General features: G+C 55.3%; 1 protein-coding gene across 1 annotated transcript in view; it reads left to right on the top strand.

Annotated features, from left to right (window-relative positions):
* The window catches only part of LOC306967383 (titin-like), a 206,157-nt gene that overhangs the window by 44,749 nt on the left and 135,015 nt on the right, over positions 1–26,393 (top strand). Inside the window, exons 30-49 of the mRNA XM_079562388.1 lie at positions 273–539; positions 804–1,082; positions 3,641–3,881; positions 4,880–5,047; positions 8,641–8,765; positions 12,800–13,066; positions 15,803–16,072; positions 17,300–17,599; positions 19,000–19,302; positions 19,368–19,555; positions 19,640–19,754; positions 20,336–20,623; positions 20,699–20,850; positions 21,310–21,457; positions 21,536–21,713; positions 21,909–22,030; positions 22,508–22,795; positions 23,438–23,734; positions 23,807–23,993; positions 24,717–24,832. Coding sequence (XP_079418514.1) covers positions 273–539; positions 804–1,082; positions 3,641–3,881; positions 4,880–5,047; positions 8,641–8,765; positions 12,800–13,066; positions 15,803–16,072; positions 17,300–17,599; positions 19,000–19,302; positions 19,368–19,555; positions 19,640–19,754; positions 20,336–20,623; positions 20,699–20,850; positions 21,310–21,457; positions 21,536–21,713; positions 21,909–22,030; positions 22,508–22,795; positions 23,438–23,734; positions 23,807–23,993; positions 24,717–24,832 — 4,299 coding nt within the window. The remainder of the gene's footprint in view (positions 1–272; positions 540–803; positions 1,083–3,640; positions 3,882–4,879; positions 5,048–8,640; positions 8,766–12,799; positions 13,067–15,802; positions 16,073–17,299; positions 17,600–18,999; positions 19,303–19,367; positions 19,556–19,639; positions 19,755–20,335; positions 20,624–20,698; positions 20,851–21,309; positions 21,458–21,535; positions 21,714–21,908; positions 22,031–22,507; positions 22,796–23,437; positions 23,735–23,806; positions 23,994–24,716; positions 24,833–26,393) is intronic.

A 26,393-nucleotide genomic window follows, 5' to 3' on the forward strand; every position in this document is an offset into this window, starting at 1 on the left:
TGGTTTATCTCTGGTTTATCCCTGGTTTATCCCTGGTTTATCTCTGGTTTATCTCTGGTTTATCTCTGGTTTATCCCTGGTTTATCTCTGGTTTATCCCTGGTTTATCTCTGGTTTATCTCTGGTTTATCTCCTCTGGTTTATCTCTGGTTTATCTCTGGTTTATCTCCGGTTTATCTCTGGTTTATCTCTGGTCTTTGGGCTACAGTGGTGTGATAAAGACAGTATTTCGCTTGTCGCCGTGACGACACTAACATGGCGTCCCCCCCACAGAGCTGGCGGCCGAGTTCATCGCGCGGCCGCAGAACCAGGAGGTGGTGGAGGGCGAGAAGGCGGAGTTCGTGTGCTCCGTTTCCAAGGAGACGTACGAGGTCAGGTGGTTCAGAGGAGAACAGGAAGTGACGGAGGGAGAGAAGTACAGCGTGGTGAGCGAGGGCAAGCGCCGCGCTCTTATTGTGAAAGGCTGCGACAGGAAGGACGAGGGCGGCTACACGGCCAACATCGGCAACGTCAAGGCGTCCGCCGAGCTCTACGTCATCGGTGAGTCACACTTTACCTAAATCTAAAGCTTCTTACAGCCTCCAGGCCCTCATTTGAAAGCTAAGAACTGGAGCGAGCCGATATATTGGCCGATATTTGAAGTCGATGTAATGTTTTTTTGTCTGAAATAGCCTCGACTTAAACACTTATTATTAATCTCAAGGTTTCGAACATTGAACTGTTTATCTCAGTCCAGTGAGTGACTCTCTGAGGAGCTGTGTTTAGTCTGTAGCCCTGACTCCGCCCCTTTTGCCCCGCCCACAGAGAAGCTGCGTGTGCTGACGCCGCTGAAGGACCTGCAGGTGAAGGAAGGAGCGGAGCTGGTGTTTAACTGTGAGGTGAACAGTGAAGGAGCCAAAGCCAAGTGGCTGAAACAGGACGAGACCATCTTTGAGAGCGGGAAGTTCACCATGTCCCAACGAGACAACGTGTTCTCCCTGCGCATCCGGGACGCCAGCAAGAGCGACCAGGCGGCCTACAGCGTGCTGCTGACCAATCAGAGAGGAGAGCAGGCCAAGAGCACGGCCACGGCCACCGTCACAGGTCAGTGTCCTGAGCCTGAGCCTGAGCCTGACCCTGACCCTGACCCTGACCCTGACCCTGACCCTGAGCCTGAGCCTGACCCTGACCCTGACCCTGACCCTGACCCTGACCAATCAGAGAGGAGAGCAGGCCAAGAGCACGGCCACGGCCACCGTCACAGGTCAGTGTGCTGAGCCTGAGCCTCACCCTCACCCTGACCATGACCCTCACCCTGACCAATCAGAGAGGAGAGCAGGCCAAGAGCACGGCCACGGCCACCGTCACAGGTCAGTGTCCTGAGCCTGAGCCTGACCCTGAGCCTGAGCCTGACCCTCACCCTCACCCTGACCCTGACCCTGACCCTGACCCTGACCCAGACCCTGAGCCTGAGCCTGACCCTGACCCTCACCCTCACCCTCACCCTCACCCTCACCCTGACCCTCACCCTGACCCTCACCCTCACCCTGACCAATCAGAGAGGAGAGCAGGCCAAGAGCACGGCCACGGCCACCGTCACAGGTCAGTGTCCTGAGCCTGAGCCTGACCCTGAGCCTGAGCCTGACCCTCACCCTCACCCTGACCCTGACCCTGACCCTGACCCTGACCCAGACCCTGACCCTGAACCTCACCCTGACCCTCACCCTGACCCTCACCCTGACCCTCACCCTGACCCTGACCCTGACCCAGACCCTGACCCTGAACCTCACCCTGACCCTCACCCTGACCCTCACCCTGACCCTCACCCTGACCCTGACCCTCACCCTGACCCTCACCCTCACCCTGACCAATCAGAGAGGAGAGCAGGCCAAGAGCACGGCCACGGCCACCGTCACAGGTCAGTGTCCTGACCATAGACTGTAAAAAATAATGGACGTCTTCTCCTCACTCTTCCCCGTTTACCATAATGACCACGGTCGAGGGGGAGTCATGGTGGATTTACAGACTCCGCCTCCCCAGCTCTGACAAAGCATGCTCCTAAAAAGGGGCGGGATCTTCACTGTAGACTCCGCCCTTGCGTGACGTGTAGCTCGCGCTGCTCCAATGCTAACAGTCTGAGCCTCATTAAGTGCAAGATTTCTAAAATTATTCTTACAAAAACCAGCCTGGTTTCTTTAATTGTGACTAACCCAGCGTTACCACAGGAGGAAGATCAGCCTCGTCGAAACCAGGCGTTAAAGTTGTTTTTAAGGCGTCTAAACTCCAATGGGGCCTAGTGGCGATATGGAGGTACTACAGCAATGGCCCCCAGGGTCGTGGTCATAAAGCAGAGCAGCCAGCGCCCATTGGTCCTGACCCTGACCCTGACCCTGACCCTGACCCTGACCCTGACCCTGACCCAGACCCTGACCCGGACCCTGACCCAGACCCTGACCCTGACCCTGACCCAGACCCGGACCCTGACCCTGACCCTGACCCTGACCCAGACCCTGACCCGGACCCTGACCCTGACCCTGACCCTGACCCTGACCAATCAGAGAGGAGAGCAGGCCAAGAGCACGGTCAGGTTTGGAGGAGCTGCAAAGTTTAGCCCAGATCTAGCCTGGTGAGATATATCTGGTCTTCAAAGTGATGGAAGCTGCAAAGTCAGAAAACAGAGTTTAGCTTCAAGGAGGGAAAACTGGGAGGAAAGTAGGTAAAAAGAATCATCAAAATTGGGAAAGGAATTGAAAGAAATTGTCAAAAATTCTGGGTAAAAGAGGATAAAAATGGGAAGAAATTTTGAGAATTTGTTTTTAGATATATATATAGAAAGACTGAGGAGAGAAATTGTGAAGAAATTGTGAAAAGGAAATGTAGAGACAGAAATGCCCGTTTGTCCAGGACAGTTCTCTCCCATTTGGACATGTTTCTAATGTTTGTCCTTCTCTTGGTTTCCTCCTCGTCCTCTCCTGGTTTCCTCCTCGCCCTCTCCTGGTTTCCTCCTGGTCCTCTCCTGGTTTCCTCCTCGTCCTCTCCTGGTTTCCTCCTCGTCCTCTCCTGGTTTCCTCCTCGTCCTCTCCTGGTTTCCTCCTGGTCCTCTCCTGGTTTCCTCCTCGTCCTCTCCTGGTTTCCTCCTGGTCCTCTCCTGGTTTCCTCCTCGTCCTCTCCTGGTTTCCTCCTGGTCCTCTCCTGGTTTCCTCCTGGTCCTCTCCTGGTTTCCTCCTGGTCCTCTCCTGGTTTCCTCCTGGTCCTCTCCTGGTTTCCTCCTCGTCCTCTCCTGGTTTCCTCCTCGCCCTCTCCTGGTTTCCTCCTGGTCCTCTCCTGGTTTCCTCCTCGTCCTCTCCTGGTTTCCTCCTCGTCCTCTCCTGGTTTCCTCATGGTCCTCTCCTGGTTTCCTCCTCGTCCTCTCCTTGGTTCCTCCTCGTCCTCTCCTGGTTTCCTCCTGGTCCTCTCCTGGTTTCCTCCTCGTCCTCTCCTGGTTTCCTCCTGGTCCTCTCCTGGTTTCCTCCTGGTCCTCTCCTGGTTTCCTCCTGGTCCTCTCCTGGTTTCCTCCTGGTCCTCTCCTGGTTTCCTCCTGGTCCTCTCCTGGTTTCCTCCTCGTCCTCTCCTGGTTTCCTCCTCGTCCTGACTGGCTCTGGCTGTGGCTCTGGTCTCCACAGAGGAGCAGCTGAAGTTCCTGGACCCCATCGAGGACGTGGAGACGCAGGAGAAACGCACCATCGCGTTCGTGTGCAAAGTGAACCGGCCCGAGGTCACGGTGCGCTGGTTCAAAGCCGGGCAGGAGCTGCCCCTGAGCAAACGCCTGGTTTACCGAGTGGACGGCCTCAAGCACACGCTGACCATCAAGGACTGCGTGATGGACGACGAGGGCGAGTACACGGCGGCCGTGGGCGACGACAAGTACGTACCGTTAGAGCTGTAGTGCTGCGAGCGGCCAGCAGGGGGTGACGTGTGTAATGCTGCGAGCGGCCAGCAGGGGGTGTGACGTGTGTAGTGCTGCGAGCGGCCAGCAGGGGGTGTGACGTGTGTAGTGCTGCGAGCGGCCAGCAGGGGGTGACGTGTGTAGTGCTGCGAGTGGCCAGCAGGGGGTGACGTGTGTAATGCTGCGAGTGGCCAGCAGGGGGTGTGACGTGTGTAGTGCTGCGAGTGGCCAGCAGGGGGTGACGTGTGTAATGCTGCGAGCGGCCAGCAGGGGGTGTGACGTGTGTAGTGCTGCGAGCGGCCAGCAGGGGGTGACGTGTAGTGCTGCGAGCGGCCAGCAGGGGGTGTGACGTGTGTAATGCTGCGAGCGGACAGCAGGGTGTGTGACGTGTGTAGTGCTGCGAGTGGCCAGCAGGGGGTGACGTGTGTAGTGCTGCGAGTGGCCAGCAGGGGGTGACGTGTGTAATGCTGCGAGTGGCCAGCAGGGGGTGACGTGTGTAATGCTGCGAGTGGCTAGCAGGGGGTGACGTGTGTAATGCTGCGAGCGGCCAGCAGGGGGTGAGGCGTGTAATGCTGCGAGTGGCTAGCAGGGGGTGACGTGTGTAATGCTGCGAGCGGCCAGCAGGGTGTGACGTGTGTAATACTGCGAGCGGCCAGCAGGGGGTGAGGCGTGTAGTGCTGCGAGCGGCCAGCAGGGGGTGACGTGTGTAGTGCTGCGAGTGGCCAGCAGGGGGTGACGTGTGTAATGCTGCGAGCGGCCAGCAGGGGGTGTGACGGGTGTAATGCTGCGAGTGGCCAGCAGGGGGTGACGTGTGTAATGCTGCGAGCGGCCAGCAGGGGGTGACGCGTGTGTGTAGTGCTGCGAGCGGCCAGCAGGGGGTGACGTGTGTGTGTAGTGCTGCGAGCGGCCAGCAGGGGGTGAGGCGTGTAATGCTGCGAGCGGCCAGCAGGGTGTGACGGGTGTGTGTGTCCCTCAGGTGCGCGGCCGAGCTCATCATCAGCGAGGCGCCCACGGACTTCACGGCGGCGCTGAAGGACCAGACCATCACCGAGTTCGAGGACGCCGAGTTCAGCTGCAAACTCAACAAGGACAAGGCGGCGGTCAAGTGGTACCGCGACGGGCGGGAGGTCCGCGAGGGGCCCAGGTCAGTCAGGCGTGAGAGCACGCACCTGCAGAGGGACGAGACGGGTTTATCCCTGGTTTATCTCCTCTGGTTTATCCCTGGTTTATCTCGGGTTTATCTCTGGTTTATCTCTGGTTTATCCCTGGTTTATCTAGTAGTAGTAGTTTTATTCGGTCAGTTCATTCATTCCTTTAAACGTAAAAACATTTCCAATTCTTTGTGAACAACACGACCGAAAGGGTTTAGGCTGAAGTGAAAACTTATAACGCCTAACCCAGTTTACAAACTTCCACGAGAGAAAAACAAAAACAAAACACAAACATTAATAATGAACAATATCAAGTGTTAAACAGAAGAGAGATAAACAAGTATCTGAAGTTAATAACATAAATTTCAATATTCCAACAAATATGTATACATACATTTGTTTTAAGTTAAATTAGTTGAAACTAAATCATGTCATCATTATTATTATTATTATTTTTTCTTTTTTTTCTTTTTCTTTCTTACTTTATTCATCCTAAGCTTATATATTCTTGAATTTTAGTAGCTTTAAACAACTTTTTGAAAGTTTTGACTGTTTGGGACAATTTTAACTGATCTTCCAGGTCGTTCCACAGATTAACACCTCTTACAGAAATACAGCGACTCTTTTTATTCTTTTTCGCTTTTGCTTTTTTGAAAATAGCAGTTCCTCGGAGGTTATACTGACTTTTTCTGTGTTCAAAAAGCTCCTGGATGGGAGGAGGGAGAAGATTGTTAAATGCTTTGTGCACTATTACTAATGTATTTAGATCAACAAGATCATGGATTTTCAGTAGGCTTAGCTCTACAAAGATAGGGTTCGTTGGTGCATAGAAATCTGCTTTAGTGATAATTCTTATTGCCTTTTTTTGGAGTAGGAAAATAGGATGAGTATTGGATTTATAATTGTTTCCCCATATTTCCAGGCCATAATTTAGGTAAGGAAGTATGAGGGAGTTATAGAGTAATAGAAGAGATTTTTTATCGAGTACAGTTTTCAATTTGCCAATTACAGCAATGGTTTTTGCTAGTTTTGTTTTTAATATACTTATATGCGATTTCCATTCAAGTTTACCATCAATGGTCACTCCTAAAAATTTATTTGCATGAACTCGTTCAATTTCTGTATCATTTATTTTTAGAGTTGTATGATCACTAATTTTTCTACTCCCAAAGATAATGTATTTTGTTTTACTGAGATTCATTGAGAGTTTGTTTAGATCAAACCATTGTTTTAAGACTGTGAGCTCGTCTTCTACTGTAGAAAGGAGCTGTTTCAGGTCCTTTCCAGAGCAGTACAGGCTGGTATCATCCGCATATAATACACATTTTACGTTTTGCAAAGCATCACAAACATCATTGATATACATTAAAAACAATTTCGGACCCAAAATAGAGCCTTGTGGGACCCCATGTGTAATTAGTTTTTTTTCAGAGTTGACATTGTGTATATGTACATATTGGTATCTGTTGCTGAGAAAATATATGTTTATCTCCGTTTTTATGTATTGGAACTACTTTTGCAGTTTTCATTTCTCTTGGGAAGGTGCCAGTAAGAAAGGACTGATTGCAAATGAACGTGAATGGTTTCACCACATAATGAATAATTTCTTTAACTATCATCATATCAATATTAGAGCAGTCTGTTGACCTTTTATTCTTGAATTTTTTAACTATTTCTATAATTTCATTTTCCTCAGCCTTTCTTATGAAAAGTGAGTTGAGATTTTGTTTTGAACTGTTACAATTTAATCTTTGTGTGTCTCTAGGTTCTAGAATTTTGTTAGCTAATGTCGGTCCAACATTAGTGAAAAAAATATTCAGGGCATTTGCAATTTCCTTGTCATTTTCTATGATTTGATTGTCATTGACAAAAAAATGAGGCAAACTGAATGTTTTCCTACCCTTCTTAATGATTTCATTCAGTATTTTCCAGGTCCCTTGGGTATCATTTCTGTGTTGTTCCAATAATTTGTGATAATGGTATCTCTTATTAGATCGAATTATGCTTGTCAACTTGTTTTTATATGACTTGTATCTACTTTCAGTTTCTGTAGTTCTATGTTTTATATATAATCCATACAAATGATTTTTCTTTTTACATGCTCTGACTATACCTTTCGTAAACCATGGCTTATTGGTTGCCGTTTTATGGTTGACCTTACACATTTTAAGAGGACAGTGCTTGTCATACAGTTTAATGAAAATTGACAGAAAGGTGTTATAAGCCATATCAGGGCCTTGAGAGGCATAGACCTCATCCCAGGTCTGGGCCAAAAGATCCGATTTAAGGTCAACAATAGCTTCTGGTGATCTATGTCTAATTAACTTATGACTAACTGTGTCGGATATTTTATAATCTCTGGTTTATCTCTGGTTTATCTCTGGTTTATCTCTGGTTTATCTCTGGTTTATCCCTGGTTAATCTCTGGTTTATCTCTGGTTTATCTCTGGTTAATCTCTGGTTTATCTCTGGTTAATCTCTGGTTTATCTCGGGTTTATCTCTGGTTTATCCCTGGTTTATCTCTGGTTTATCCCTGGTTTATCTCTGGTTTATCTCTGGTTAATCTCTGGTTTATCTCGGGTTTATCTCTGGTTTATCTCGGGTTTATCTCTGGTTAATCCCTGGTTTATCTCGGGTTTATCTCCGGTTTATCTCTGGTTTATCTCTGGTTTATCTCTGGTTTATCTCTGGTTTACCTCTGGTTTATGTCGGGTTTATCTCAGGTTTATCTCTGGTTTATCTCTGGTTTATCTCTGGTTTATCTCTGGTTTATCTCTGGTTTATCTCTGGTTTATCTCCGGTTTATCTCTGGTTTATCTCTGGTTTATCTCTGGTTTATCTCTGGTTTATCTCTGGTTTATCCCTGGTTTATCTCTGGTTTATCCCTGGTTTATCTCTGGTTTATCTCTGGTTAATCTCTGGTTTATCTCTGGTTAATCTCTGGTTTATCTCGGGTTTATCTCTGGTTAATCCCTGGTTTATCTCGGGTTTATCTCCGGTTTATCTCTGGTTTATGTCGGGTTTATCTCAGGTTTATCTCTGGTTTATCTCTGGTTTATCTCCGGTTTATCTCTGGTTTATCTCCGGTTTATCTCTGGTTTATCTCGGGTTTATCTCCGGTTTATCTCTGGTTTATCTCTGGTTTATCTCTGGTTAATCCCTGGTTTATCTCTGGTTTATCTCTGGTTTATCTCTGGTTTATCTCTGGTTTATCTCCGGTTTATCTCTGGTTTATCTCTGGTTTATCTCTGGTAAATCCCTGGTTTATCTCTGGTTTATCTCTGGTTTATCTCTGGTTTATCTCTGGTTTATCTCTGGTTAATCTCTGGTTTATCTCTGGTTTATCTCTGGTTTATCTCTGGTTTATCTCTGGTTTATCTCTGGTTTATCTCCGGTTTATCTCTGGTTTATCTCTGGTTTATCTCTGGTTTATCTCTGGTTTATCTCTTGTTTATCTCGGGTTTATCTCTGGTTTATCTCTGGTTTATCTCTGGTTAATCCCTGGTTAATCCCTGGTTTATCTCTGGTTTATCCCTGGTTAATCCCTGGTTAATCCCTGGTGTATCTCCTCTGGTTCCTTCACAGGTACCACATGGAGCGTGAAGGAAAGATCTGCCGCCTGATCGTCCGCACCTGTCGCCCTGACGATGAGTGCGAGTACGCCTGCGGGGTGGACGAGCGCCGCACCCGGGCCAGACTCTTCGTCGAGGGTGAGTCCCTGCCTCCTGTAGCTCCTCCTCCTGTAGCTCCTCCTGTAGTTCCTCCTGTAGCTCCTCCTCCTGTAGCTCCTCCTCCTTTAGCTCCTCCTGTAGCTCCTCTCTCTGCTCCTCCTGTAGCTCCTCCTGTAGCTCCTCCTGTAGCTCCTCCTGTAGCTCCTCCTGTAGCTCCTCCTGTAGCTCCTCCTGTAGCTCCTCTCTCTGCTCCTCCTGAAGCTCCTCCTGTAGCTCCTCCTGTAGCTCCTCTCTCTGCTCCTCCTGTAGCTCCTCCTCCTGTAGCTCCTCCTGTAGCTCCTCCTGTAGCTCCTCCTGTAGCTCCTCCTGTAGCTCCTCCTGTAGCTCCTCCTGTAGCTCCTCCTGTAGCTCCTCCTGTAGCTCCTCCTCCTGTAGCTCCTCCTGTAGCTCCTCCTGTAGCTCCTCCTGTAGCTCCTCCTGTAGCTCCTCCTGTAGCTCCTCCTCCTTTAGCTCCTCCTCCTGAAGCTCCTCCTGTAGCTCCTCCTGTAGCTCCTCCTGTAGCTCCTCCTGTAGCTCCTCCTCCTGTAGCTCCTCCTGTAGCTCCTCCTGTAGCTCCTCCTGTAGCTCCTCCTGTAGCTCCTGTAGCTCCTCCTGTAGCTCCTCCTGTAGCTCCTCCTGTAGCTCCTCCTGTAGCTCCTCCTGAAGCTCCTCCTGTAGCTCCTCCTGTAGCTCCTCCTTTAGCTCCTCCTGTAGCTCCTCCTGTAGCTCCTCCTGTAGCTCCTCCTTTAGCTCCTCCTGTAGCTCCTCCTGTAGCTCCTCCTGTAGCTCCTCCTGTAGCTCCTCCTTTAGCTCCTCCTGTAGCTCCTCCTGTAGCTCCTCTCTCTGCTCCTCCTGTAGCTCCTCCTGTAGCTCCTCCTGTAGCTCCTCCTGTAGCTCCTCCTGAAGCTCCTCCTGTAGCTCCTCCTGTAGCTCCTCCTGAAGCTCCTCCTGAAGCTCCTCCTGTAGCTCCTCCTGTAGCTCCTCCTGTAGCTCCTCCTGTAGCTCCTCCTGAAGCTCCTCCTGTAGCTCCTCCTGAAGCTCCTCCTGTAGCTTCTCCTGTAGCTCCTCTCTCTGCTCCTCCTGAAGCTCCTCCTGTAGCTCCTCCTGAAGCTCCTCCTGTAGCTCCTCCTGAAGCTCCTCCTGTAGCTCCTCCTGTAGCTCCTCCTGAAGCTCCTCCTGTAGCTCCTCCTGAAGCTCCTCCTGAAGCTCCTCCTGTAGCTCCTCTCTCTGCTCCTCCTGAAGCTCCTACTGTAGCTCCTCCTGTAGCTCCTCCTGAAGCTCCTCCTGTAGCTCCTCCTGTAGCTTCTCCTGTAGCTCCTCCTGTAGCTCCTCCTGAAGCTCCTCCTGTAGCTCCTCCTGAAGGTCCTCCTGTAGCTCCTCCTCCTGTAGCTCCTCCTGTAGCTCCTCCTGTAGCTCCTCCTGTAGCTCCTCCTGTAGCTCCTCCTGTAGCTCCTCCTGTAGCTCCTCCTCCTGTAGCTCCTCCTGAAGCTCCTCCTGTAGCTCCTCCTCCTGAAGCTCCTCCTGTAGCTCCTCCTGTAGCTCCTCCTGTAGCTCCTCCTGTAGCTCCTCTCTCTGCTCCTCCTGTAGCTCGTCCTGTAGCTCCTCTCTCTGCTCCTCCTGTAGCTCCTCCTGTAGCTCCTCCTCCTGTAGCTCCTCCTGTAGCTCCTCCTGTAGCTCCTCCTGTAGCTCCTCCTGTAGCTTCTCCTGTAGCTCCTCCTGTAGCTCCTCCTGAAGCTCCTCCTGTAGCTCCTCCTGAAGGTCCTCCTGTAGCTCCTCCTGTAGCTCCTCTCTCTGCTCCTCCTGAAGCTCCTCCTGTAGCTCCTCCTGTAGCTCCTCCTGTAGCTCCTCCTGTAGCTCCTCCTGTAGCTCCTCCTGTAGCTCCTCCTGTAGCTCCTCCTGTAGCTCCTCTCTCTGCTCCTCCTGAAGCTCCTCCTGTAGCTCCTCCTGTAGCTCCTCCTGAAGGTCCTCCTGTAGCTCCTCCTGTAGCTCCTCCTGTAGCTCCTCTCTCTGCTCCTCCTGAAGCTCCTCCTGTAGCTCCTCCTGTAGCTCCTCCTGTAGCTCCTCCTGTAGCTCCTCCTCCTGTAGCTCCTCCTGTAGCTCCTCCTGTAGCTCCTCCTGTAGCTCCTCCTGTAGCTCCTGTAGCTCCTCCTGAAGCTCCTCCTGTAGCTCCTCCTGTAGCTCCTGTAGCTCCTCCTGTAGCTCCTCCTGTAGCTCCTCCTGTAGCTCCTCCTGTAGCTCCTGTAGCTCCTCCTGTAGCTCCTCCTGTAGCTCCTCCTGTAGCTCCTCCTCCTGTAGCTCCTCCTGTAGCTCCTCCTGTAGCTCCTCCTGTAGCTCCTCCTGTAGCTCCTGTAGCTCCTCCTGAAGCTCCTCCTGTAGCTCCTCCTGTAGCTCCTCCTGTAGCTCCTCCTGTAGCTCCTCCTGTAGCTCCTCCTGTAGCTCCTCCTGTAGCTCCTCCTGTAGCTCCTCCTCCTGAAGCTCCTCCTGTAGCTCCTCCTGTAGCTCCTGTAGCTCCTCCTGTAGCTCCTCCTGTAGCTCCTCCTCCTGTAGCTCCTCCTGTAGCTTCTCCTGTAGCTCCTCCTGAAGCTCCTCCTGTAGCTCCTCCTCCTGTAGCTCCTCCTGTAGCTTCTCCTGTAGCTCCTCCTGTAGCTCCTCTCTCTGCTCCTCCTGTAGCTCCTCCTGTAGCTTCTCCTCCTGTAGCTCCTCCTGTAGCTCCTCCTCCTGAAGCTCCTCCTGTAGCTCCTCTCTCTGCTCCTCCTGTAGCTCCTCCTGTAGCTCCTCCTCCTGTAGCTCCTCTCTCTGCTCCTCCTGTAGCTCCTCCTGTAGCTCCTCTCTCTGCTCCTCCTGTAGCTCCTCCTGTAGCTCCTCCTCCTGTAGCTCCTCCTCCTGTAGCTCCTCCTGAAGCTCCTCCTGTAGCTCCTCCTCCTGTAGCTCCTCCTGTAGCTCCTCCTGTAGCTCCTCCTGTAGCTCCTCCTGTAGCTCCTCCTGTAGCTCCTCCTGTAGCTCCTCTCTCTGCTCCTCCTGTAGCTCGTCCTGTAGCTCCTCTCTCTGCTCCTCCTGTAGCTCCTCCTGTAGCTCCTCCTCCTGTAGCTCCTCCTGTAGCTCCTTCTGTAGCTCCTCCTGTAGCTCCTCCTGTAGCTCCTCCTGTAGCTCCTCCTGTAGCTCCTCTCTCTGCTCCTCCTGTAGCTCGTCCTGTAGCTCCTCCTCCTGTAGCTCCTCCTGTAGCTCCTCTCTCTGCTCCTCCTGTAGCTCCTCCTGTAGCTCCTCCTCCTGTAGCTCCTCTCTCTGCTCCTCCTGTAGCTCCTCCTGTAGCTCCTCTCTCTGCTCCTCCTGAAGCTCCTCCTGTAGCTCCTCCTGTAACTCCTCCTGTAGCTCCTCCTCCTGTAGCTCCTCCTGTAGCTCCTCTCTCTGCTTCTCCTGTAGCTCCTCCTGTAGCTCCTCTCTCTGCTCCTCCTGTAGCTCCTCCTGTAGCTCCTCCTGTAGCTCCTCCTGTAGCTCCTCCTGATGGTCCTCCTGTAGCTCCTCCTGTAGCTCCTCTCTCTCCTCCTCCTGAAGCTCCTCCTGTAGCTCCTCCTGTAGCTCCTCCTCCTGTAGCTCCTCCTGTAGCTCCTCCTGTAGCTCCTCCTGTAGCTCCTCCTCCTGTAGCTCCTCCTGTAGCTCCTCCTGTAGCTCCTCCTGTAGCTCCTCCTGTAGCTCCTCCTGTAGCTCCTGTAGCTCCTCCTGTAGCTCCTCTCTCTGCTCCTCCTGTAGCTCCTCCTGTAGCTCCTCTCTCTGCTCCTCCTGTAGCTCCTCCTGTAGCTCCTGTAGCTCCTCCTGTAGCTCCTCCTGTAGCTCCTCTCTCTGCTCCTCCTGAAGCTCCTCCTGTAGCTCCTCTCTCTGCTCCTCCTGTAGCTCCTCCTGAAGCTCCTCCTGTAGCTCCTCTCTCTGCTCCTCCTGTAGCTCCTCCTGAAGCTCCTCCTGTAGCTCCTCCTGAAGCTCCTCCTGTAGCTCCTCCTCCTGTAGCTCCTCCTGTAGCTCCTCTCTCTGCTTCTCCTCAGAAACCCCGGTGGAGATCGTGCGCCCGCCCCAGGACCTGCTGTCTCCCCCGGCCTCAGACGTGGTGTTCGAGGCGGAGCTGAACAAGGATCGGGTGGAGGTTCGGTGGATGAGGAACAACATGATCATCGTCCAGGGAGACAAGTACCAGATGATCAGTGAAGGAAAGGTCCACAGGCTGCAGGTGTGCGAGATCCGGCCCCGCGACCAGGGAGAGTACCGCATCGTGGCCAAGGACAAGGACGCCCGCGCCAAGCTGGAGCTGGCAGGTGAGGAACCAAAGCTCTAGGCCCCAAACCCTCTGGAGGTGAGGAACCAAAGCTTAGACCCCACACCCTCTGGAGGTGAGGAACCAAAGCTCTAGACCCCACACCCTCTGGAGGTGAGGAACCAAAGCTCTAGACCCCACACCCTCTGGAGGTGAGGAACCAAAGCTTAGACCCCACACCCTCTGGAGGTGAGGAACCAAAGCTCTAGACCCCACACCCTCTGGAGGTGAGGAACCAAAGCTCTAGACCCCACACCCTCTGGAGGTGAGGAACCAAAGCTCTAGACCCCACACCCTCTGGAGGTGAGGAACCAAAGCTCTAGACCCCACACCCTCTGGAGGTGAGGAACCAAAGCTCTAGACCCCACACCCTCTGGAGGTGAGGAACCAAAGCTAAGACCCAAAACCCTCTGGAGGTGAGGAACCAAAGCTCTAGACCCCACACCCTCTGGAGGTGAGGAACCAAAGCTCTAGACCCCACACCCTCTGGAGGTGAGGAACCAAAGCTCTAGACCCCACACCCTCTGGAGGTGAGGAACCAAAGCTCTAGACCCCACACCCTCTGGAGGTGAGGAACCAAAGCTCTAGACCCCACACCCTCTGGAGGTGAGGAACCAAAGCTCTAGACCCCACACCCTCTGGAGGTGAGGAACCAAAGCTCTAGACCCCACACCCTCTGGAGGTGAGGAACCAAAGCTCTAGACCCCACACCCTCTGGAGGTGAGGAACCAAAGCTAAGACCCAAAACCCTCTGGAGGTGAGGAACCAAAGCTCTAGACCCCACACCCTCTGGAGGTGAGGAACCAAAGCTCTAGACCCCACACCCTCTGGAGGTGAGGAACCAAAGCTCTAGACCCCACACCCTCTGGAGGTGAGGAACCAAAGCTCTAAACCCCACACCCTCTGGAGGTGAGGAACCAAAGCTAAGACCCCACACCCTCTGGAGGTGAGGAACCAAACCTCTAAACCCAAAACCCTCTGGAGGTGAGGAACCAAAGCTCTAGACCCCACACCCTCTGGAGGTGAGGAACCAAAGCTCTAGACCCCACACCCTCTGGAGGTGAGGAACCAAAGCTCTAGACCCCACACCCTCTGGAGGTGAGGAACCAAAGCTAAGACCCAAAACCCTCTGGAGGTGAGGAACCAAAGCTCTAGACCCCACACCCTCTGGAGGTGAGGAACCAAAGCTCTAGACCCCACACCCTCTGGAGGTGAGGAACCAAAGCTCTAGACCCCACACCCTCTGGAGGTGAGGAACCAAAGCTAAGACCCAAAACCCTCTGGAGGTGAGGAACCAAAGCTCTAGACCCCACACCCTCTGGAGGTGAGGAACCAAAGCTCTAGACCCCACACCCTCTGGAGGTGAGGAACCAAAGCTCTAGACCCCACACCCTCTGGAGGTGAGGAACCAAAGCTCTAAACCCCACACCCTCTGGAGGTGAGGAACCAAAGCTAAGACCCCACACCCTCTGGAGGTGAGGAACCAAACCTCTAAACCCAAAACCCTCTGGAGGTGAGGAACCAAACCTCTAGACCCAAAACCCTCTGGAGGTGAGGAACCAAACCTCTAGACCCAAAACCCTCTGGAGGTGAGGAACCAAACCTCTAGACCCAAAACCCTCTGGAGGTGAGGAACCAAACCTCTAGACCCAAAACCCTCTGGAGGTGAGGAACCAAACCTCTAAACCTCAAACCCTAAACCCCAAACCCTCTGGAGGTGAGGAACCAAAGCTTAGACCCAAAACCCTCTGGAGGTGAGGAACCAAAGCTCTAGACCCCACACCCTCTGGAGGTGAGGAACCAAAGCTCTAGACCCAAAACCCTCTGGAGGTGAGGAACCAAAGCTCTAGACCCCACACCCTCTGGAGGTGAGGAACCAAAGCTTTAGGCGCCACACCCTCTGGAGGTGAGGAACCAAAGCTCTAAACCCAAAACCCTCTGGAGGTGAGGAACCAAAGCTTAGACCCCACACCCTCTGGAGGTGAGGAACCAAAGCTCTGAACCCCACACCCTCTGGAGGTGAGGAACCAAAGCTCTAAACCCAAAACCCTCTGGAGGTGAGGAACCAAAGCTCTAGGCCCCAAACCCTCTGGAGGTGAGGAACCAAAGCTCTAGGCCCCAAACCCTCTGGAGGTGAGGAACCAAAGCTCTAGCCCAAAACCCTCTGGAGGTGAGGAACCAAACCTCTAGACCCCACACCCTCTGGAGGTAAGGAACCAAAGCTCTAGACCCAAAACCCTCTGGAGGTGAGGAACCAAACCTCTAAACCTCAAACCCTAAACCCCAAACCCTCTGGAGGTGAGGAACCAAACCTCTAAACCTCAAACCCTAAACCCAAAACCCTCTGGAGGTGAGGAACCAACGCTCTAAATCAACTGATGGTTTAGTCCTGGTTTAGTCCTGGTTTAGTCCTGGTTTAGTCCTGGTTTAGTCCTGGTTTAGTCCTGGTTTAGTCCTGGTTAGTCCTGGTTTAGTCCTGGTTTAACCCTGGTTTAGACCTGGTTTAGTCCTGGTTTAGTCCTGGTTTAGTCCTGGTTTAGTCCTGGTTTAGTCCTGGTTTAGCCCTGGTTTAGTCCTGGTTTAGTCCTGGTTAGTCCTGGTTTAACCCTCTCTCCGCCCCACAGCGCTGCCGCAGATAAAGACCACAGACCAGAGCTTGGTGACTGATGGTTTAGTCCTGGTTTAGTCCTGGTTTAGTCCTGGTTAGTCCTGGTTTAACCCTCTCTCCGCTCCGCAGCGCTGCCGCAGATAAAGACCACAGACCAGAGCTTGGTGACGGACGCCGGTAAACCCTTCGTCATGGCGGTGCCGTATGACGCCTATCCTCGCGCTGACGCCGAGTGGTTCTTCGCCGAGACCAGCCTCCCGGTGCAGAACATCGACTCCACCCCCGACAAGACCCAGTACCGGCTCAAGAGCCCGACCAAGCAGGACCAGGGCCAGTACAAGGTCCAGATCCGGAACAAGCACGGACAGGCCGAGGCCTTCATCCACCTGGACGTCATCGGTGAGTCTTCAGGGTCTTCAGGGCCTTTAGGACCTTTAGGACCTTTAGGGCCTTCAGGGCCTTCAGGGCCTTCAGGGCCTTTAGGGCCTTCAGGGCCTTCAGGGCCTTCAGGGCCTTCAGGGCCTTCAGGGCCTTTAGGGCCTTCAGGGACTTCAGGGCCTTTAGGGCCTTCAGGGCCTTTAGGGCCTTCAGGGCCTTCAGGGCCTTTAGGGCCTTCAGGGCCTTCAGGGCCTTTAGGGCCTTCAGGGCCTTTAGGGCCTTCAGGGCCTTCAGGGCCTTTAGGGCCTTCAGGGCCTTTAGGGCCTTTAGGGCCTTCAGGGCCTTTAGGGCCTTCAGGGCCTTCAGGGCCTTTAGGGCCTTCAGGGACTTCAGGGCCTTTAGGGACTTCAGGGTCTTCAGGGCCTTTAGGGCCTTCAGGGCCTTCAGGGACTTCAGGGCCTTTAGGGACTTCAGGGTCTTCAGGGCCTTTAGGGCCTTCAGGGTCTTCAGGGTCTTCAGGGCCTTTAGGGCCTTCAGGGCCTTCAGGGCCTTTAGGGACTTCAGGGACTTTAGGGCCTTCAGGGCCTTCAGGGCCTTTAGGGACTTCAGGGACTTTAGGGCCTTCAGGGACTTCAGGGCCTTTAGGGACTTCAGGGTCTTCAGGGCCTTCAGGGCCTTTAGGGCCTTCAGGGACTTCAGGGCCTTTAGGGACTTCAGGGTCTTCAGGGACTTCAGGGCCTTCAGGGTCTTCAGGGTCTTCAGGGCCTTTAGGGCCTTCAGGGCCTTCAGGGCCTTTAGGGACTTCAGGGACTTTAGGGCCTTCAGGGCCTTCAGGGCCTTTAGGGACTTCAGGGACTTTAGGGCCTTCAGGGACTTCAGGGCCTTTAGGGACTTCAGGGACTTTAGGGCCTTCAGGGACTTCAGGGCCTTTAGGGACTTTAGGGACTTCAGGGACTTTAGGGCCTTCAGGGACTTCAGGGCCTTTAGGACCACAGACCAGACCAGAGGGCCTTTAGGACCTGAAGGGCCTTTAGGACCTGAAGGGCCTTTAGGACCTGAAGGGCCTTTAGGGCCTTTAGGTCCTAAAGGGCCTTGAGGGTTTCACATGGGTGAGCCCCGGGGGTTTAGACTTTAGGGTTTAGACTTCAGTAATGCCAAAAACTAAATATTTAAAATTCGGCTCCATTTGCCACATTTAATCTGGAGAGTGTTTTGGGCGTAACCCTCTGTCCTCACGTTGTCCCTCAGACGTCCCGGGCCCCGTGAAGGCCCTGCGGGTGGTGGACACGGCGGAGGGCGAGGTCAGCCTGGCGTGGGAGGAGCCTGAGTCGGACGGCGGCGCTAAGATCACGGCGTACGTGGTGGAGCGTCGCGACGTGAAGAGGAAGACGTGGACCGTGGCCACAGACCGAGCCGACGCCCCCGAGTACTGCGTGTCCGGACTCAACCGGGACCTGCTGTACCTGTTCAGGGTCAGCGCCCGCAACCGCGTGGGCACCGGGCCAAGCTCCGCCCTCGAGGACGCCGTGCAGCCCAAGAACAAGTTCGGTACGTCACATTTACACGCACAGGACGTGGTACTCGCTTCACTTCAGGAGTAACCCTTAACCTTTTCACATAGTTAAGTTTATTCAGTTCTGCACAAAACGTCTACGGTTTAAAAATATCAAGAATATTTAACTATTTTATTACAATGAAAATACATGAACATGTGGCTGTGAGAACATGAGGGAAATGAACTGAGGAAAGCAGTGGGCCAAGACAGCTGCCCTGAGGTACTCCTCCCCTCTCACTAACTCCTCCCCTCTCACTAACTCCTCCCGCTCTGACTCCTCCCCTCTCGCTGACTCCTCCCCTCTCACTAACTCCTCCCCTCTCACTAACTCCTCCCCTCTCACTAACTCCTCCCCTCTCACTAACTCCTCCCCTCTCACTAACTCCTCCCCTCTCACTAACTCCTCCCGCTCTGACTCCTCCTCTCTCACTAACTCCTCCCTCGCCGACTCCTCCCCTCTCACTAACTCCTCCCCTCTCACTAACTCCTCCCCTCTCACTAACTCCTCCCCTCTCACTAACTCCTCCCTCACTGACTCCTCCCCCTCTCTGACTCCTCCTCTCTCTCTGACTCCTCCCCCTCGCTGACTCCTCCCTCTCTGACTCCTCTCTCTCTGACTCCTCCCTCTCTGACTCCTCCCTCTCTGACTCCTCCCGCTCTGACTCCTCCTCCCTCTCTGACTCCTCCCTCTCTGACTCCTCCCGCTCTGACTCCTCCTCCCTCCCTGACTCCTCCCCCTCGCTGACTCCTCCCTTTCTGACTCCTCCCTCCCTGACTCCTCCCCCTCGCTGACTCCTCCCTCTCTGACTCCTCCCGCTCTGACTCCTCCTCCCTCCCTGACTCCTCCCCCTCTCTGACTCCTCCCTCTCTGACTCCTCCCGCTCTGACTCCTCCTCCCTCCCTGACTCCTCCCCCTCTCTGACTCCTCCCTCTCTGACTCCTCCCTCTCTGACTCCTCCCGCTCTGACTCCTCCTCCCTCCCTGACTCCTCCCCCTCTCTGACTCCTCCCGCTTTGACTCCTCCTCCCTCCCTGACTCCTCCCCCTCGCTGACTCCTCCCTCTCTGACTCCTCCCTCTCTGACTCCTCCTCTCTCTCTGCCTCCTCCCCCTCTCTCTGACTCCTCTCTCTCTGACTCCTCCACCTCTCGCTGACTCCTCCCCCCTCGCTGACTCCTCTCTCTGACTCCTCCCCCCCTCTCTGACTCCTCCCCCTCGCTGACTCCTCCCCCTCTCGCTGACTCCTCCCCCTCGCTGACTCCTCCCTCTCTCTGACTCCTCCCCCTCGCTGACTCCTCCCTCTCTCACTGACTCCTCCCTCTCTGACTCCCCCCTCGCTGACTCCTCCCCTCTCGCTGACTCCTCCCCCTCGCTGACTCCTCCCTCTCTCCTCAGACGTGCCCGAGGCCCCTCAGAACGTAAACGTGGCGACGGTGAACCGCTTCGGCGCCACCGTGTGCTGGGAGCCTCCTCTGTCGGACGGCGGCTCCGAGGTCACGGCGTACGTCATCGAGCTGCGCGACCGCACGTCGGTGAAGTGGGAGGCGGCCCTGGTGACGGGCGCCGCCGAACGCTCCGCCGCGCTCAACGACGTGGTGGAGAACAAGGAGTACATCTTCAGAGTCCGCGCCGAGAACAAGGCGGGACTCGGACGCCCGAGCGCCGCCACCAAACCCGTGAAGATCATGGACCCCATCGGTGAGAACCCTCCCCTCGTCCCCTCTGTCTGTGAGTGACATAACCCTCACACCCTCTCTCCCCAGACCGACCCAGCCCCCCCCTGAACCTGAACCAGAGCGACCAGACGCGCTCCGCCGTCACGCTCACCTGGGAGACGCCCGCCTCCAACGGCGGCAGCATGATCACGGGCTACATCATCGAGAAGTGCGACGACGGCGCCTACAACTGGCAACGCCTCAACGCCAAGCTGTGCCCCGACCTGAGCTACAGGGTCAGAATACTGCAGTGCTATTACTGCAAATACTGAAAATACTCCGAGTGTGTGTGAAGGTTCTAACCCTGTGTGTGGTTAAAGGTGAGCTCGCTGAAGTCGCAGCAGAAATACTTCTTCAGAGTGAAAGCGGAGAACGCCGCCGGAGTCTCAGACCCCGCGGAGCAAGTGGGCCCCCTGCTGGCCGACGACCCACACGGTACGCCTCACACGCCCCCTGCTGGATAACCCCACATTAACACCTCACACGCCCCCCGCTGGATAACCTCACATTAACACCTCACACGCCCCCTGCTGGACAACCTCACACTAACACCTCACACGCCCTGCTGGATAACCCCACATTAACACCTCACACGCCCCCCGCTGGATAACCCCACACTAACACCACACACACCCCCTGCTGGACAACCTCACATTAACACCACACACACCCCCTGCTGGACAACCTCACATTAACACCACACACACCCCCTGCTGGACAACCTCACATTAACACCACACACGCCCCCTGCTGGCCGACGACCCACACGGTACGCCTCACACGCCCCCACATTAACACCACACGCCCCCTGCTGGATAACCCCACATTAACACCACACGCCCCCTGCTGGATAACCTCACATTAACACCACACACGCCCCCTGCTGGATAACCCCACACTAACACCACACGCCCCCTGCTGGATAACCTCACATTAACACCACACACGCCCCCTGCTGGATAACCCCACACTAACACCTGAGTGGTTTCTGATGTCATTCCCCTCCCGTCCTGCAGTGGCGCCCTCTCTGGACCTGAGCGCCTTCCGTAACGGGCTGGAGGTGATCGTGCCGCAGCCACTCGTCATCAGAGTGCCCCTGGGCGGGTACCCCACGCCCACGGCCCGCTGGTCCTTCGGCGAGCAGGAGCTGCGTCCGGACCAGGACCGCGTCACCATGGTAACCAAAGCCACCTACACCGAGCTGACGGTGGCGCCGAGCGTGCGCCCGGACAAAGGCACGTACTCGCTGACGCTGGAGAACGACGTGAGCTACGTGACGGGCGACGTGGACGTCAACGTGATCGGTGAGACGCCGCCGCTTTAGCCGCCGCCCCGGAGTCCGAGGGCGCCGTTTAACCTTTACGTTTCTCCCGCCGCAGCCGCCCCGAGCGCGCCCAAAGACCTGAAGGTCGCCGAGGTCACACGCCAACACGTGCACATGCAGTGGGAGGCGCCGGAACACGACGGCGGCAGCCCCGTCACGCACTACCAGATCGAGAAGAGGGAGGTGTCCCGGAAGACGTGGGCGAAAGTGAGCCACTGAACACGCCATCTGCACACGCTAAGACCTCATCTACAGACGCTAAACATCATCTACACACGCTAAACATCATCTACACACGCTAAACATCATCTACACACGCTAAACATCATCTACACACGCTAAACATCATCTACACACGCTAAACATCATCTACACACGCTAAACATCATCTACACACGCTAAACATCATCTACACACGCTAAACATCATCTACACACGCTAAGACATCATCTACACACGCTAAGACCTCAGCTCCACACGCTAAACATCATCTGCACACGCTAAACATCATCTACACACGCTAAGAGTAACCAGATGTGCACGTGGAGCCTCACACCGGCCCACACAGAGCGGTCAGAGGGATGTTTTCAGCGCTGCAGATTTCACATGTTTAACTCCACAAAAGTCCCTCTTGACGTGGCGCTGAGTCTCTCCTCGCTGTCACAGGTGGCCACGGGAGTGATGGACCTGGAGCACACGGTGACCGACGTGATGGAGGGCAAGGAGTACCTCTTCAGTGTCACGGCCTGCAACAAGTGCGGCCCCGGAGAGCCCGCCTACATCGACGAGCCGGTCAACGTGTCGTCCCCGGCCAGTGAGTACCCGCACTGCCCCTATAGCCCCCGATAGCCCCCTGAAACCCTGTAACCCTGACCGTGTCCTCCGCCCGCAGCCGTCCCGGACCCCCCCGAGAACCTGAAGTGGAGGGACAAGTCGGCCAAGTCCATCTTCCTGCTGTGGGAGCCTCCGAAGTACGACGGGGGCGCTCCTCTGAAGGGCTACATCGTGGACAAGTGTATGAGAGGCACCGACAAGTGGGAGCCCTGCGGAGACCCCATCACCGAGCTCAAGTATGTAGTACCCCACACACGCAGAGTACCCCTTCTAAACCACAGGGTACCCCTTCTAAACCACAGGGTACCCCTTCTAAACCACAGAGTTCCCCTTCTAAACCACAGAGTACCCCTTATAAACCACAGAGTACCTCGTATTCACCACAGAGTACCCAGGACGACCTGCTGATTAAACAGGTTCTCCCTGTGCAGGTTCCAGGTGCCGGGTCTGATCGAGGGCCAGTGGTACGCCTACAGGGTCCGCGCCATGAACAGACTGGGCGCCAGCCGGCCCAGCCGGGCCACGGACGAGATCCAGGCCGTGGACGCCAAAGGTGAGGCTCGCCTTAGTCCTGGGTTAGTCCTGGGTTAGTCCCGGTCTAACCCCGGTCTAGTCCCGGTCTAGTCCCGGTCTAGTCCTGGTCTAACCCCGGTCTAACCCCGGTTTAGTCCCGGTCTAACCCCGGTCTAACCCCGGTCTAACCCCGGTCTAGTCCCGGTCTAACCCCTGTCTAGTCCCGGTCTAACCCCTGTCTAGTCCCGGTCTAACCCCGGTCTAGTCCGGTCTAGTCCGGTCTAGTCCTGGTCTAACCCCGGTCTAGTCCGGTCTAGTCCTGGTCTAACCCCGGTCTAGTCCCGGTCTAGTCCGGTCTAGTCCTGGTCTAACCCCGGTCTAGTCCCGGTCTAACCCTGGTCTAACCCCGGTCTAGTCCCGGTCTAACCCCGGTCTAGTCCCGGTCTAACCCCGGTCTAACCCCGGTCTAACCCCGGTCTAGCCCCGGTCTAACCCCGGTCTCCCTCCGCTCCCTCAGAGCCTCCTCAGATCCAGCTGGACGTGAAGCTCCTGGCCGGGCTCACGGCTCGGGCCGGGTCTAAGATCGAGCTTCCGGCCGAAGTCTCGGGAAAACCCGACCCCAGGATCAAGTGGACCAAGGCCGACCTGGTCCTGCGCGCCGACGACCGCATCGCCATGGAAACGGCCCCGGGATCCAGCAAGCTGAGCATCGGCAACACCACGAGAGGCGACACGGCCACCTACATCATCGAGGCGGTCAACACCTGCGGCCGCGCCACCGCCACCGTGGACGTCAACATCCTGGGTACGACCTGCCCCGACCTGACCCGACGCTGACCTGACCCTGACCCGACCCTGACCTGACCTGACCCTGCCCTAACCCTAAATCCTCACTCAGCGTGGAATAATGAAAACCTCGGCAGCGTAAAGAGAAGATTAGACTTAAATTGGCAACAAACAATGAAAGAGGAATCCACTAAATGAATATAACTATTTATTTTTTTACATCATTATGTCTTCTTGAGTAATGTACTTTTTGGTTTCTTTTTGAAAGACACTCGGTAAAAACAAACAAAGCTGTTCAAATACCTTACGCGTTTCGACGGACAAGGAACTACTTCTGTCTTGGTCCGAGGCGTCTCCGGACGTGCCTGATGCGTCTCTTATTGGGATGTTGTTCTTCCCAGGCCTTCCGCCGAGTATATAACATAATATATATATATATACGTATACTGTATATAATATAACTAGTTGTGTCCAAACTCATTCCTAACTTTCCGAGCACATTAGTCACGTCCCAGTTCCTCAAAGGGACGAGTTTATCGGTTCATTTCACATCGTTAGAGTCTTCAGGGTCAGTCCCAGGAGACGTCCTGAAACGCTTCATCAGGAGAGAGGCTTTAAGGGAAACATCTGGCCGCACTGACCAGCTGTGTGTGTCCCCCAGACAAACCCGGCCCCCCCGCGGCCTTCGACATCTCCGAGATCACGAGCGAGGGCTGCGTGCTGGCCTGGAACCCGCCGCGCGACGACGGCGGCTCCGTCATCACCAACTACATCGTGGAGAACCGCCAGACGGACAAGGAGGAATGGGTGAAGCTGTCGGCCACCGTGAAGCACACCACCTTCACCGCCACCAAGCTCACCGCGCTCAAGGAGTACCTGTTCAGGATCAGCGCTGAGAACCAGTACGGCATCGGAGCGCCCGCCGAGCACGCGCCCATCGTGGCCAAGTACAGCTTCGGTGAGAGAGTCCACGCCAAAACTATTCACAGCCCAGTTTTACTCTGGATCTGACCGTGTCCCCCCCCCGCAGACCCGCCCGGAGCCCCCACCAGGGTGACCCCCTCAGACGTGGCCCGGGACGCGGTGACGCTGACCTGGTTCGAGCCCGACGAGGACGGTGGCAGCCCCATCACCGGGTACTGGGTGGAGAAGTACGACCAGGAGAGCGACAAGTGGCTGCGCTGCAACAAGCTGCCCATCAAGGACACCACCTTCAGGTACCACCCCTACCCCCTAACCCTCTAACCATCAAGGACACCACCTTCAGGTACCACCCCTACCCCCTAACCCCCGTAACTATCAAGGACACCACCTTCAGGTACCACCCGACCCCCCTAACCCCCCCCTAACCATCAAGGACACCACCTTCAGGTACCACCCCTACCCCCCTAACCCCCCCCTAACCATCAAGGACACCACCTTCAGGTACCACCCCTACCCCCCTAACCCTCTAACCATCAAGGACACCACCTTCAGGTACCACCCCTACCCCCCTAATCATCAAGGACACCCCATTAGCGTCAGGATTGGCCTGGAGACCCACTTTAGACCACCTTTAGACCAGCTCTGGACCCACTTTAGACCACCTTTAGACCAGCTCTGGACCCACTTTAGACCACCTTTAGACCAGCTCTGGACCCACTTTAGACCAGCTCTGGACCCACTTTAGACCACCTTTAGACCAGCTCTGGACCAGCTCTGGACCCACTTTAGACCAGCTCTGGACCCACTTTAGACCCACTTTAGACCAGCTCTGGACCCACTTTAGACCCACTTTAGACCGGCTCCGGACCCACTTTAGACCAGCTTTAGACCAGCTCTGGACCCACTTTAGACCCACTTTAGACCGGCTCCGGACCCACTTTAGACCAGCTTTAGACCGGCTCTGGACCCACTTTAGACCGGCTTTAGACCGGCTCTAACCCTCTCTGTGCCCTCAGGGTGAAGGGCCTTCCCACGAAGAAGAAGTACCGCTTCAGAGTCCTGGCCGAGAACTTGGCTGGACCCGGAAAACCCAGTGTGGAGACCGACCCAGTCCTGATCAAAGACCCCATCGGTGAGAACCAGAACCGTCTCCTTTACCTTCACAGATCCAGGACCAGACTCGACAGTCCGGCTGCTGCTGCGGGAGGGTGGTTTAGTCCTGGTCTAGTCCTGGTCTAGCCCTGGTTTAGCCCCTCTCTAACCCCTCTCCTCCTCAGACCCGCCCTGGTTTAGCCCTGGTTTCCCCCCGGTTTCCCCCTCTAACCCCTCTTTGCCCCCGCAGACCCGCCCTGGTTTAGCCCTGGCTTCCCCCCGGTTTCCCCCTCTAACCCCTCTTTACCCCCGCAGACCCGCCCTGGTTTAGCCCTGGTTTAGCCCCTCGTTACCCCCGGTTTCCCCCTCTAACCCCTCTTTACCCCCGCAGACCCGCCCTGGTTTAGCCCTGGTTTAGCCCCTCGTTACCCCCGGTTTCCCTCTCTAACCCCTCTTTGCCCCCGCAGACCCGCCCTGGTTTAGCCCTGGGTTAGCCCCTCGTTACCCCCGGTTTCCCCCTCTAACCCCTCTTTACCCCCGCAGACCCGCCTTGGTTTAGCCCTGGTTTAGCCCCTCTTTAGCCCCTCTTTACCCCCGCAGACCCGCCCTGGTTTAGCCCCTCTTTAGCCCCTCTTTAGCCCCTCGTTACCCCCGGTTTCCCCCTCTAACCCCTCTTTGCCCCCGCAGATTCGCCCTGGTTTAGCCCTGGTTTAGCCCCTCGTTACCCCCGGTTTCCCCCTCTAACCCCTCTTTGCCCCCGCAGACCCGCCCTGGTTTAGCCCCTCTTTAGCCCCTCGTTACCCCCGGTTTCCCCCTCTAACCCCTCTTTACCCCCGCAGACCCGCCCTGGTTTAGCCCTGGTTTAGCCCCTCGTTACCCCCGGTTTCCCTCTCTAACCCCTCTTTGCCCCCGCAGACCCGCCCTGGTTTAGCCCTGGGTTAGCCCCTCGTTACCCCCGGTTTCCCTCTCTAACCCCTCTTTGCCCCCGCAGACCCGCCCTGGTTTAGCCCTGGGTTAGCCCCTCGTTACCCCCGGTTTCCCCCTCTAACCCCTCTTTACCCCCGCAGACCCGCCTTGGTTTAGCCCTGGTTTAGCCCCTCTTTAGCCCCTCTTTACCCCCGCAGACCCGCCCTGGTTTAGCCCCTCTTTAGCCCCTCTTTAGCCCCTCGTTACCCCCGGTTTCCCCCTCTAACCCCTCTTTGCCCCCGCAGATTCGCCCTGGTTTAGCCCTGGTTTAGCCCCTCGTTACCCCCGGTTTCCCCCTCTAACCCCTCTTTGCCCCCGCAGACCCGCCCTGGTTTAGCCCTGGTTTAGCCCTGGTTTAGTCCTCGTTACCCCCGGTTTCCCCCTCTAACCCCTCTTTGCCCCCGCAGACCCGCCCTGGTTTAGCCCTGGTTTAGCCCTGGGTTAGCCCCTCGTTACCCCCGGTTTCCCCCTCTAACCCCTCTTTACCCCCGCAGACCCGCCTTGGTTTAGCCCTGGTTTAGCCCCTCTTTAGCCCCTCTTTACCCCCGCAGACCCGCCCTGGTTTAGCCCCTCTTTAGCCCCTCTTTAGCCCCTCGTTACCCCCGGTTTCCCCCTCTAACCCCTCTTTGCCCCCG

This window comes from Gobius niger, assembly GCF_951799975.1.
Source record: "Gobius niger genome assembly, chromosome: 9".
In the NCBI taxonomy this organism is placed as follows: Eukaryota; Metazoa; Chordata; class Actinopteri; order Gobiiformes; family Gobiidae; genus Gobius; species Gobius niger.